Below are 13,561 nucleotides of genomic sequence, written 5' to 3' on the forward strand. Positions count from 1 at the left end.
GCGTGTATTCAAAAAGAGAGAAATATTAACAATGCTTATGTACATTTATTATTTTATACCTAAATATATATATGTAATGTATGTATCACAATTCTAGCAAAACATATTGAATATATTTATAGCAATAACAATATAAAATCGCCTCTGTTGTATATATACACGTACGTTCCAATATTAACATAGCAAAGCCAAACATTACTATTCTTACACTAGTCTCTGCGATATAATGTAATCAAATGAGAAATCACATACGCTACGCAATATCGCGATAGATATACATATATATTACTCTTTAAGGCACGGACATTATACAATACTATTTATTGCTTTCGAGCATTTTACTGCGATGTTTCATATACATATCTATTTCAGAGAAATCAGATAGAGTATTAGAAACGATCTCATACAGAACGCATGGCCATTGTTTTTCTAGGATCTGTAACTTGCGTATAGCATTTATAGTGAAATTGATTAAATTTAGCAAATGTACTTTCCCTTTGTGTCTCCAGATAAGATCTTCCTATAAACAATTGCAATATATATTGCAATAATATTATCGTTTATACATTTTAGCTAGCGTACAATTAAGCATAAGACATGATCTTGTTATAGAAAATAGTAACATTTGTTTTTATTTTCATTACCTGCGTTACATTTCCCTTTCTCCACTGTAACGCCTCCTTGGCAACAACACTTCGAAGTGCCGGGTCACAGTTGAATAGAAATTGTTTGGCAGTAATTTGTTCCCCGCTTTGTTTTTGCACTTTCTCTAAATGAAGTCTTTGTAACAAAGGTTGTAATAAAGAATCTGGCAGTGAACACATTACTATATCTATAAGACCGGTATATTCTTGATTTGCAAGTTCCACATCTTCAGCTGTAATCTAAAAAGATATTGAACTTTTAATTCTCAGTATAAGACAAAGAATTGATCTGCATCCCCCCCCCCCAATACACACACGTACGCACGCACGCACGCATAATTCTCCTAAAAAAGAATCCGTCAGAAAGTTAAACAGGCAACGATTAATTTATCTTTTTTTATACGTGCGCGCGCATGTGTTTTACATGTTTCATTAAACGATTTGTCATGATTTGTATGTCTTATATATTATACCTCCTTGCCATTGATAACTGCAAGTCCCCAATGAGCTAATCGAAATATAGCATACATTTTCCAATCTTTAGACACAATAGGATTCCCTGCATCTATCTCTATGCTGGTCAACCCTTGTACTTCAGCTAAGGCATTTAATTGACCAAGAAGATTGATGTTAGTTTCTTTAAATACGAAATGCTCCGCATGAGGAAATCTATTCTTTAATTTGCTTAAAATTTTTGCCACATCATTAAATTGTACATAATTAAATTTTACAATGTTGACATCTTGAGCCTTTGACACGTCCCAAGTTCTATCTATAAAGCGTAAAGCACCTTGACCGTATATATTCAGGCAGCGACCAACGATTTCTATTAAATAATCCCCACCTAGAAAATGGTCCAATTTTACATTTCATTTTACACAAACACATATGAATATATATTGTTTGGAGAGAAAAAAAAATCAAAAAATCTTGGTCTACCCTGTTCTCTTTCTTTAGGTGGTACTTGTTGAAGAGGCGGACTTGACGGAGCAAGAGTTCTAAATTTCGCTCTGGCTGTTGCAGCTCTATTACTTTTATAATATACTATCTTTTTTGTTTGAGCACTCTTAATTCTATTTTTATGATCCTTATCATTTTCGTGAGATCTGTGAGTGTTCTTAGTAACCGATGAAATGCTAGAATCACTCAACAATGATTTACAACTGTCTACACTACTAGTCTTTGAACTCAAAGAACAATATCCAGAAGAACTTATGATCGATTTTGGTTGGTAATCATTCTGACCATCTTGAGCATGAAATATCTTTGTATTTTGGAACAATCTATTATTTAAGCCTGTATTTTCGTTTCGCACTGCATCATGACATTTCAAGGAATTCTTTGAGGTTGCAGCAAGTGCTTCCTTATCGTGTGCATGGTTTTCATTATCGTTAATATAAAAATTTGCTGCGGTAATCGAGGACACATCCTTTGCTACAGTAAATTCATTACAGACGATAGATTTATCATAATCTATAGCTGAACCGTATATATTAGGAGTAAATAGATGACATTTTAAGCCACTTTTCAAGCTTCCATGACTCTGTGAACTATCAGTCTCGCTATCCGATATGTTTTCGATATGTTCACTGAGCACTTTCATCTTACAGTCATTTTCTTTATTATTCTTAGACAATCTATTGTCGAATCTATTGCTTGTTAAATTATTTACTATCGAACCTAGTATAGGTGGAAGTTTAAATTCTAAAAGATATGATTTAGATGTGTCCTCTAACTTGAACAAGTTTTCGCTAGAACTGCTTCTCTTTTTTATATGTATCTTTCGTGCTTCCATATTTTCATTTATCGATGTGAGACTACCAAAACCTTTTATTTTAGCTTTATCTAAACTTTTTGGATTTATAGCGTTAAATTTATTTGAACTTTGTGTGCGTAATAATATATTAATATTATTGTTGCCTGCATTATTGCTCGCCACTTTATTGGAATTGTCAAGCGAGACTTTAGTTCTGAGAAATTCCCAATTTGTTTTAGCATTTGATATCACTTCTTCTCTACGTACGCTCATACAAACTTGCGTACTAAGATCAAGAAATGTTGAATTGGATTGTTCCTTGGAAAATCTCCAAGCCATCGCTGTTCTTCGAATTTGTTCGCTAATTTGCATTGTTGATAGAAGTTGCAGACTCGGCAAGTACGAAACAAGAAAGGAAATATAATCAGTATTTAAAGTTACTGGATTACCATCTATTGTTATTTCTTTAATTTGCAAGGCTTTTGCAAGACTACTCATATCTTCGATTCTGAAACATCAAATCAACTTGGCCTATGTATACACATATGTGTGTATATATATATATATGTATATGTACATGTGCATATTTATTACTCTGTATTCTATTAGACGATTTACTTAAAGAATGAATCATCAGGGAACATATGAATACCTCTCTTTTATGGATTTAAAAGTAATGCATGCATGTGCGCGCGCAATGTACATTAAGTGTGTTATACATGCAAGTGTGGATGTCTCAAAATAAAACTTGTAAATATCAACATGTAAGCACGTGCAACTAACAATTGATTAAAGATATTGTTAGAAAGTAAATAAAAGTTATTGACAAAATTACTTACTTATGAATATCATTGTTGCTCAAATATAATTTTTGTAATTGTGGTGTCTCATCAAATCCTAGCAATCTTTTTAATTTATTCCGGCGCAAATTTAACTCTTTTAACGAAGTTAAACCTTGAAAATCATTGCATCCTATAGTTTTGATATTATTCCCTGCCAAGTTTAATACTTTTAACGACGACAAGTTCTCTAAGCCCATAATTTGCTGGATTTGATTGCCATGCAAATCCAAAACTTCCAATTTCAAAAGTTGTTTTAAACCTTCAATTTTTCTTATTCTATTTTTTCCTAATAAAAGTACTCTTAAATTCTCTAAAAAATCAAAATCGCATACTTTTTCTATTTGATTATCGTATAAATCAAGAAATACAAGTTTTGTCAATTGAGAAAAGTTAGAGCTCTCGATCTTGGTTAGCAGATTATGCTGAAGAGACATTAATCGCAATTTGGACTCTCCAATGACATTAGGAAACGTTGTCAGACCTCGCCTATCGAGGCATATTCTGTCAGGGTTCTTTTCTCGTTCGGCAGGAGTTCTCGATGCCACAATCGTTCTCGTTTCTCCTGTCCATTGTAACGTAACCACGTTGCATCCTTCAGCTTCTGCATTTTCAATTTCAAATTGGGTTCCGGTGCAACTACCAAAATATATATATATATATATATACAAAACCAACGATTTCCAACGTAAGAATTGTCGAAGAAACGATTGGTAACTGACCAATATTGCTATTATATGGAATAAAACTGACCGAATATTGCTATTTGGCAAAGCCAAAATTGCTCTAAAGCAATTACCTGAATGAATTGTAACAACGTTTTGACAGCTTTGGAGGTACTGGCGCACCAGGCAAAATTGGTAAAGCAGCTGCTATAGTTAAAAATTGATTCTCCTCTGGAACGCTACCTCGAGCAGTCGATTTACTTTTTGCATCAAATAATACTTTTCTCGTCTGCAAAAATGCGGCCCATAGATGACTATACGTTATATCATATAAAAAGGGAAAGAAACAGATTAGAGAGTGCAGAGGCTTTACTGTATATATTTCATTCTACTCTGTCCTACTTTACAAAATTAAAATTTTGTCAAAGAGTTACATTAGCCTCTCTACGTTAATCATTTTAGAAACGTTATTCATTTATTTAAATGACTTGAAATTTAAAACACTTGAAATTTCACACATTTTAAAATCACACGACTTTTACCCGCGTCGAAGTATCGTTGCTCAATGGCATTACATGGCATTATATAATCAAAAAGAATGAACCGCGTATTTCACACATTTAGCAGCGTTTCACATCTTTGCAATACTTGAAGAATTGTCGGATATTAATCGCGAATGTTATAATTAACTCAAGCTATGATAAAATAAGCGATACTCTTGCTTTTCTGTGTTACGTGTCCTTGTCACTCATTGTCACTGCTGCACTTGGTAGTGCTGTAGGGTAGGCTGTAATGCTGCAGGTCATTGCGTACCATTGCGCACTCGTACGTATGTATGTACATGTGTATGCACACACGCGCGCACGCGCGCGAGCGCGCGTATGTCACATTATACACTTACACCGCAATGTGTATTAGATAGTTTAGTTCTCTCTTCTATAACTTCAGAAAATCCAGAATGACAGTTTCCAACATATACCAAAGCGAATATTGACATAGGCAGAGAGAAAAGGAATCATGTTAAGAAGATAAAGATATATCTTTGAAAAAAAAATTATACATAAACGCGATTTCACGCTCGCGTCACGTTGGCTACATTGCTCCACCCTGCGAGTTTGTGATAGTTGGTATGCATGTACATATGCATATACATATCAATTTCTACACGTGTTCCACACTTACATAGTTTGTGTTTCTACATGTACATGTTCTGTTTCTGCATAATTCTACGGTACCGATACCTACCAACCTGACTACTAGTCAGTGACTAGTGTTTCAACCCCACTATACTACTACTACTACTGACTACTGCCAAGAGTCAAGAATACCAAGTCAATCTTATAAAATTAAGTATCAGACATACTACGCATGATGATGAATCTCGCTGTTGTTAACCGGCTCTTCTATTTTCCAAGAAACTCCATAATATCAACTCGATACACGGTCCAAACGAGAGAATACGCCGGACCAGGTAAGGAAATGGAAAGTTGTCGCACCGATACATATTTCATCATCCTGTCAATCATTCGTCACATCCACGTTTAAGCCTTGACCTCAAACCTAGACCCCTATTCGGTAATTATGGAGGAGACGGCCGACCTCACCGATTTTAATGAAATTAGGCTCATTCGATGCGTTTTTGCATGAAACGAATGAATCTGGCAGAAATAAGCGTCGTTCTGCCCCGCGAACCGAGATATTTAGCGTTAAAGTTCACGACCGTTCAGGTTAGGAAATCTGTCATACCGACTCGATATAAGCGCTATGAGTATGCCTTTTTCATGCTCTGTGACTTAATGCGCATGCGTTTAGCGATTCTTGGGTCCAATAGTGCACGAAATTTAAAATCAAATTAAAAAATGAATTAGTTACTAGTGCAATGTTTCTATTATACAACTATGTATAGGCTGCGTTCGAAAATTGATTTGATTGGTGTTGGGAAAGGAGAGAAAGTTGGCAGAATTGGAAATTACCAACGCTGCGTTTCGTTTCCCGCTGGGACTGTTGGGAGACCAAAGTAATGATAAAAATAGAGAAAAAATTATAAGCTGTTTGAAGTGTTACAGGAGATACGTAGTAGTCATTAAATATAATATATAACACGTTATTCAACTTCATGTATAACTCGTGGAGATGTTGTATACTTAATTGTAATGATCGTAATTAAATACAATAGAATACAAATCTATTCAATTTTAACTTCTGATTTTTCTCTTTCTTTTTCTTTTATGCATACTCTGGATACATGTAAAAGAAATTTTCGATGTAAGATCTTTTCTATAAAGTAACTTTAACGCTAAATATCTCGGTTCGCGGGTCAGAGCGACGCTTATTTCTGTCAGATTCGTTCGTTTCATGCAAAAACGCATCGAATGAGCCTAATTTCATTAAAATCGGTGAGATCGGCCGTCTCCTCCATAATTATCCCCTATTCTTATAAAGTATCAGCAGGTATAATTTTATATATATATATACATATATATACACATATATATATATAGCTTAACTGCAGCACCTCAAAGATTAATAAAATTAGGCTCATTCGACGCGTTTTTGCATAAAATGAACGAATCTGATAAAAAAAATGTCGCTCTGTCCTGTCGACCGAGATTAATTGTTAAAGTTAACGACTATTTCAGGTTAGAAAATCTGTCATATCGTTGAGGCATAGAGCCATAGAGGGACATGAGAACATGTACGTACGGTCAGGGTTGCAACACTTTTTTCGATGGGTTTCGGAATGCAGCCTACTCACCGAGCGATTGGTTCTTATTTGTCGATTCATGAATAAGAACCAATCACTCGGTGAGTAGGCTGTATTCCGAAACCCATCGAAAAAAAAGTGTTGCAACCTTTTTGGCCCTGACCATACACTGCCCGTCAATGGCTGCGTTCAGCGGAACGGTTGTTTTGCAACTGTTGGAAGTTTCCTTCGCGCTAATTGGATCATACTTTTAGATCTAGAAGAATGGTCCTATCTCAGCAGACAATCATAAAACGGTTGCAAAACTGTTGAGTCTGCTGAACGCAGCCCTTGGGTACATTCAGTATTACAACCGTTCACTGAGCGCTCAGTGAGCTCTTGCATCTGATTGGCATATTCCGTTAGAACTAAAAATATAGAACAAAACAGAGACAATAGAGTCCTATATATAAAGAGAAGCGACATTGACGTCCGAGTTTCTGATTGGCAGTCTGATATGTATTCTGATTGATATCCCCTCCTAAGTGAAGCAGCCATATTGTGACCGCAGCTGTTTACACATCTGACACACGTGGCCATCCACCACGTTGTTTGCACTATTTAATGCGTTATATAAGCCTTAAGTAATTGATCAATTTTTTACGGCTTAAGGCTTAAAATATCTATTGTAGATCTAAATAATGAAATACTTTAGAGCTCACTCCGCTAACGGAGTCAACAGAGTACAATGTTAGTGATTGGAGTATGTTTATGTTTACGACACTGGAGCGGTCGAAACATGGCGTAGGGGGTGATGGTAGGGATCCGATCTGGTGGTGGGGGTTCGATGTCGCTTCTCTTTATATATAGGACTCTAAGAGACAAGCGCTCACTGAGCGCTTGTAGTACTAAATGCACCCACTGATTCGCAGGATCGTGCAGTAACCTTGATTTATCGGCTTGATTTATTCGCAGGGTTGATAATGCGCGCACTTCGGAAAACGCACGGAAAGGGACACATTAGCAGTATATATGAATATAGAATAATAAGAAAAACAATAAATAACTGATTTTGGTAAAGGTTTAATGAAGTGTGATCACCTCAAAAATCGATGAAATTATACTCATTCGACGCATTTTTGCATAAAATGAAAGGCAGAAAATCTGACAAAAAAAAGCGTCGCTCTGTCCCGCGAATTGATATATTAATCGTTAAAGTTCATGACTATTCAGGTTAAGATATCTGTCATACCGACTTGATATGTACATACTTTACTTTCGTGCGCATGCGCTGTGATCACGTGCGTATGCAAATTTTGTCGGCAGATAAAATATTCTCTGCCTCAATTACACAAATTTACTGTTTCAAAGACACAAAAGTACTGCTTCAAAACACAAACAGTCACTGCTTTAAAAACACAAAAAGTCATCCGGGGGGTTAGACCTTTACCCTAATTTTTTATTGTTTTTCTTATTCTATATTCATATATACTGCTACTGTGTCTCTTTCCGTGCATTTTCCAAAGTGCGCGCGTTATCGACCCTGAGAGTAAATCAAGCCGATAAGTTAGGGCTACTGCACGACCCTGCGAATCATTGACCTCTGTTATGGCCCGTCTACAATATACGTAGTAAGCTTGGTTTAAGAAGTAAGAGTAAGAAATTGACCAATCACAGTCGATTATTCTTTTCACACTCGACTGTGATTGGTCAATTTCTTACTCTTACTTTCTAAACCAAGCTTACTACGTGTATTGTAGACGGGCCTTTACACAGCACGCTTATAACGTTTTCCACTGGGAAAACTGGTGCAACACTGATGCGCACTGAGTGCAATTTTGTTGTTCCATTGTGAAAACCAGTTCAGTGTTTAATGTTCCACTGACAAAACTGGTGCAAAAAACTTGCACTGAGTTCAACTTTTGTTCCACTGTCTTTGAAGTCAGTGGAGACCAGTGCAAGTTGAAATTGAGGTTATGTATTTGCGCTTTCAAATACGATCATACGTTAAGGCATGATATTAAATTATTTTAATTAATAACAAAATTATTTTTAGTTTTTGCGTATCTTACAAGTAAACCTACACAAGTGTAACTCTCCGATTTTGATGAGCTTTTAGTATGTTGTTCTTCAGACAAAAATAAGCGACAGGTATTTTTTTATACGTGCCCATACGCACTTTTAAGGGGTAATACACCCTTTTGAAAAAAATCGGTTTTTCTCTTTCGAAGCGAATATCGTCGAAACTATAAAAAATAGAAAAAAATTTCTAGAATGAAAATTGAATGATATTAAGAGTACTTTACAACTATAATAAAAAAAATTTTTTTAATTATTTATTTATTGTATACTCCACCCCCACCCCTATTTTCAAAAATTTTTAAACTTTTATATGACGAAAATTAAAGAGCATTTATTGCTGAAAACAACGGTGTGTATTTAAATCACTTTCCGAAAAATCATTTTTCAGATATGAACGAAAACGTCTCTATGTACGCGCTCCGTACGTATTCATACACGCGTGCGCGTATGTATATGTATGTATGCGGAATACCCTTGCCTCATATGTTTGGGGTGCTTGATTTATGTGCGGAATACCCTTGCCTCTTCGTTCGGGGGTGTGTGTGAAGACAGTGTCTCACTTGGTGGAAACTCATTAAATATTGAGAGTTCTGAATTTATTTTCAATAGTTCTATAGTTCTATATAGGATAAATAAATAGTTCCGGCCATTAAAGCCTAAAATTCAAAATGAGACGCCAAGTTCACACAGGGTCAACTCCGTCTAAAAAAGTTTCCAGCCACAGTTTCTTATAGGATTTGAAAAGATACATAGTTCTACAAAGATTTCTGATACCTAACATTGTTATTTTGATTTTTAAACAATTTTTTCCCTAAAAAATAGTCTCTAGAAGGAACGAATATGAGACGCTATCTGATCTCAAAGAGTTCTGTTAGTTTTATGGTACTTTTCGTATAGTTCTGAATGTGTCCTAACGCTTTCCGAAGAGTTCCGATTGAATAAATAATTTGTTAATTTTTTAAACAATTTTTATCACCCAAGGAAAGTGCCTTTCACGTTACATGTGTGAGACGCTAGCCGATTTCCGACAGTTCTGTGAAATATATGGTAATCGGCTAGCGTCTCACACATATAGCCTGAAAGGCGCCTTCCTCGGGTGATAAAAATTGTTTAAAAAATTAACAAATTATTTATTCAATCGGAACTCTTCGGAAAGCGTTAGGACACATTCAGAACTATACGAAAAGTACCATAAAACTAACAGAACTCTTTGAGATCAGATAGCGTCTCATATTCGTTCCTTCTAGAGACTATTTTTTAGGGAAAAAATTGTTTAAAAATCAAAATAACAATGTTAGGTATCAGAAATCTTTGTAGAACTATGTATCTTTTCAAATCCTATAAGAAACTGTGGCTGGAAACTTTTTTAGACGGAGTTGACCCTGTGTGAACTTGGCGTCTCATTTTGAATTTTGAGTTTTTCGGCTTTAATGGTCGGAACTATTTATTTATCCTATATAGAACTATAGAACTATTGAAAATAAATTCAGAACTCTCAATATTTAATGAGTTTCCACCAAGTGAGACACTGTCTTCACACACACCCCCGAACGAAGAGGCAAGGGTATTCCGCACATAAATCAAGCACCCCAAACATATGAGGCAAGGGTATTCCGCATACATACATATACATACGCGCACGCGTGTATGAATACGTACGGAGCGCGTACATAGAGACGTTTTCGTTCATATCTGAAAAATGATTTTTCGGAAAGTGATTTAAATACACACCGTTGTTTTCAGCAATAAATGCTCTTTAATTTTCGTCATATAAAAGTTTAAAAATTTTTGAAAATAGGGGTGGGGGTGGGAGTATACAATAAATAAATAATTAAAAAAATTTTTTTTTATTATAGTTGTAAAATACTCTTAATATCATTCAATTTTCATTTTAGAAATTTTTTTCTACTTTTTATAGTTTCGACGATATTCGCTTCGAAAGAGAAAAACCGATTTTTTTCAAAAGGGTGTTTCACCCCTTAAAAGTGCGTATGGGCACGTATAAAAAAATACGTGTCGCTTATTTTTGTCTGAAGAACAACATACTAAAAGCTCCATCAAAATCGAAGAATTACACTTGGGTATTTACTTGTTAATAAAATAGTTGTTAATAAACTAATGATTTTGAACATTGAAATATTAATGCTAGCTATTTTACTAGATATGCAAAAACTAAAAATATTATTGTTATCAAAAATTATAAAAAAATTAATAAATAATCGAGGATGTTCAGGAGGATCAGGAGGGACGGTCTCGGCGCTAAGCCAAGCGCAACGACACTGCCGTGCCTCCTTTACGCGAGCCGGCGGGTTGCGGGTGATTGAGATTTTGTAATAACCCGGGTAAAAAAGTTTTATATATGATTATATAAAATCATAGGCCTGTTCTTTTTGGCTGAACTTTTGCACCAGTTCATCTTTCTTCCTTTTCTCTCCAGAAGGAAAAAAGAGGAAGAAAGATGAACTGATGCAAAAGTTCAATCAAAAAGAACAGGCCTCATGTGTTCCTCTGAGTCTGCACTATTACTGCACTAATGCAGTTTTCATATAAACCTAGCACGGCGCTAGTGCTGCACCAGTTTTCCCAGTGGAAAATGCTATTAATCGGATTTAATAACATCCGTAGTTATGAAATTGGCCAATCATAGCTGTTTCTCGGAAGAATGGAACGACTGTGATTGGCCAGTTTCATAACTACGGATGTTATTAAACCCGATTAAGGCTGTCGTGTAAATGTAGTCATTGACGAACAGTGTACGAGATAAAGCTCTATATATCAAAGCAGCGCATAGGTCATTCAATGTTGATAACCTAGAAGCAATGGCCGATCGTACCAGGGCCGTAAAATTATCGTACATAACCCAGAATTATTGTACAACATACATTTTTATTCAACGAACAAAATTTAAATACGAAATATATAAGATTTTAATCCGTATAATTAAGCATGAGAGTGAAGCTGGCAGCCAGACTTAGCAGCCAGAACGCTTCAGCCAGGGCCGAATAGGGTACTGGGGCCCAGAAATTAAAAATTAATAAAACGCATTGAAAACCTATTAAAAGTCAGTCACACATTTCAGGTGGCGCAAAAATAGTTAAAATAAGTAAGATTTAAAATAATCTGTCAGGGGGGGGTAACCATTATTGACAAAAAAATTAATTAACATTCAAATACTTACTATTCAGCAGCCCGCAATCGAACGCAAACCCGTAACGACTTGAAAAAAATCACACATACTCTACGAGACGAATACAAAACGATGACATCGCGATCTAACCGGTTAAGGACCTCGTTGTTTATTAAAAAAATTAAATAACATTTATTAACAATCTAGCAGCCAGACCAAACGCAAACTAGTAGCGACTTGAAAAAAATCACACATACTCTACGAGATGAGTACAAAACGATGACACCCCGATCTAACCGGTTAAGGACCCCATTGTTTATAAAAAAAAATTAAATAACATTTATTTACAACTTAGCAGCTAGAACAAACGCAAACTCGTAGCGACTTGAAAAAAATCACACATACTCTACGAGATGAGTACAAAACGATGACATCGCGATCTAACCGGTTAAAGACCTCGTTGTTAATTAAAAAAATTAAATAACATTTATTAACAATCTAGCAGCCAGACCAAACGCAAACTAGTAGCGACTTGAAAAAAAAATGTCATCGTTTTGTACTCATCTCGTAGAGTATGTGTGATTTTTTTCAAGTCGCTACGAGTTTGCGTTTGGTCTGGCTGCTAAGTCGTTAATAAATGTTATTTAATTTTTTTTATAAACAATGGGGTCCTTAACCGATTAGATCGGGGTGTCATCGTTTTGTACTCGTCTCATAGAGTATGTGTGATTTTTTTCAAGTCGCTACTAGTTTGCGTTTGGTCTGGCTGCTAGATTGTTAATAAATGTTATTTAATTTTTTTAATAAACAACGAGGTCCTTAACCGGTTAGATCGCGATGTCATCGTTTTGTATTCGTCTCGTAGAGTATGTGTGATTTTTTTCAAGTCGTTACGGGTTTGCGTTCGATTGCGGGCTGCTGAATAGTAAGTATTTGAATGTTAATTAATTTTTTTGTCAATAATGGTTACCCCCCCCTGACAGATTATTTTAAATCTTACTTATTTTAACTATTTTTGCGCCACCTGAAATGTGTGACTGACTTTTAATAGGTTTTCAATGCGTTTTATTAATTTTTAATTTCTGGGCCCCAGTACCTTATTCGGCCCTGGCTGGAGCGTTCTGGCTGCTAAGTCTGGCTGCCAGCTTTACTCTCATTAATTAAGCCGGTCAGAAATAACGATGTTATTTATTACTTTGAATATTTATTACTAACGTTGAAGTGACTTGGGCTGAAATCAGCTTCTGAAATAGATCAGAAATTTCTCGATCAATTCTCAATCGATTTCGCTGAAATTTTTTTGGGATCGTATATAATGTGTAGAATTGCGGTACAAGAGCCAAAATTTTGAAAAAACGTTTCAATAATTTTAAATTTAGTTTTTTACCTGTGATAGGTTACTATTGACATTCGATAGTAATATGTATTCAATTCTATGAAAATTATACAATCACAGTTTAGTTTCAATTCAACTACATACTGCCTACTCTGTTGGTAATATGTATATAAAATATAAAATTAAGAGAGAAGTAACAAATCAGAAATACAAAATTATCGTATTTTAGGCGTACGATAATGAAGAGCTGGCGTACATCGTACCTATAAGTGAAATTATCGTACGTGTACGATAATTATCGTACGGTTACCAACACTGTCCATGACTACGTTTACACCGTGCATTTAGTCCGTAACCTATACGATAGGTGTCTTTGTTTAACCTACAGGATAAACAAGAACATCTATTGTATAGACCGCGGCCTAAATG

At 35.3% G+C, this 13,561-nt stretch overlaps 2 protein-coding genes across 3 annotated transcripts in view; one reads left to right on the forward strand and one right to left on the reverse strand.

Moving 5' to 3' along the window:
• Positions 1-66: 66 nt before the first annotated feature.
• LOC108728250 (leucine-rich repeat-containing protein 49) lies at positions 67-4,654 on the reverse strand. The gene is made up of 7 exons (XM_018456722.1): positions 4,447-4,654; positions 4,039-4,193; positions 3,240-3,878; positions 1,584-2,908; positions 1,118-1,488; positions 645-884; positions 67-520 (listed from the first exon to the last, which is right to left on the reverse strand). The coding sequence occupies exons 1-7, from the start codon at positions 4,474-4,476 to the stop codon at positions 317-319; spliced, it is 2,964 nt and encodes a 987-aa protein (XP_018312224.1). The 5' UTR covers positions 4,477-4,654; the 3' UTR covers positions 67-316.
• Positions 4,655-5,067: 413 nt separating this feature from the next.
• The window catches only part of mRpL54 (mitochondrial ribosomal protein L54), a 9,641-nt gene continuing 1,147 nt past the window's right edge, over positions 5,068-13,561 (forward strand). The window contains exon 1 of one of the 2 annotated variants that reach the window (XM_018456726.1): positions 5,068-5,375. In XM_018456726.1, the coding sequence (XP_018312228.1) occupies positions 5,273-5,375 (103 nt within the window). In that variant the 5' untranslated portion in view covers positions 5,068-5,272. The remainder of the gene's footprint in view (positions 5,376-13,561) is intronic. The other variant, XM_018456727.1, reaches the window with a different exon arrangement.

The sequence above is a fragment of the Mycetomoellerius zeteki genome, unplaced genomic scaffold (assembly GCF_001594055.1).
Source record: "Mycetomoellerius zeteki isolate Tzet28-1 unplaced genomic scaffold, Tzet1.0 scaffold593, whole genome shotgun sequence".
NCBI classification, from domain to species: Eukaryota; Metazoa; Arthropoda; class Insecta; order Hymenoptera; family Formicidae; genus Mycetomoellerius; species Mycetomoellerius zeteki.

Coding starts and splice junctions, on each gene's coding strand:
- LOC108728250 (XM_018456722.1), bottom strand. CDS start 4,476: ATGCCATTGAGCAACGATACTTCGACGCGG. Junction 4,194..4,446: donor GCAACGATACTTCGACGCGG/GTAAAAGTCGTG, acceptor GCATTTTTGCAG/ACGAGAAAAGTATTATTTGA. Junction 3,879..4,038: donor CGTTGTTACAATTCATTCAG/GTAATTGCTTTA, acceptor ATATTTTGGTAG/TTGCACCGGAACCCAATTTG.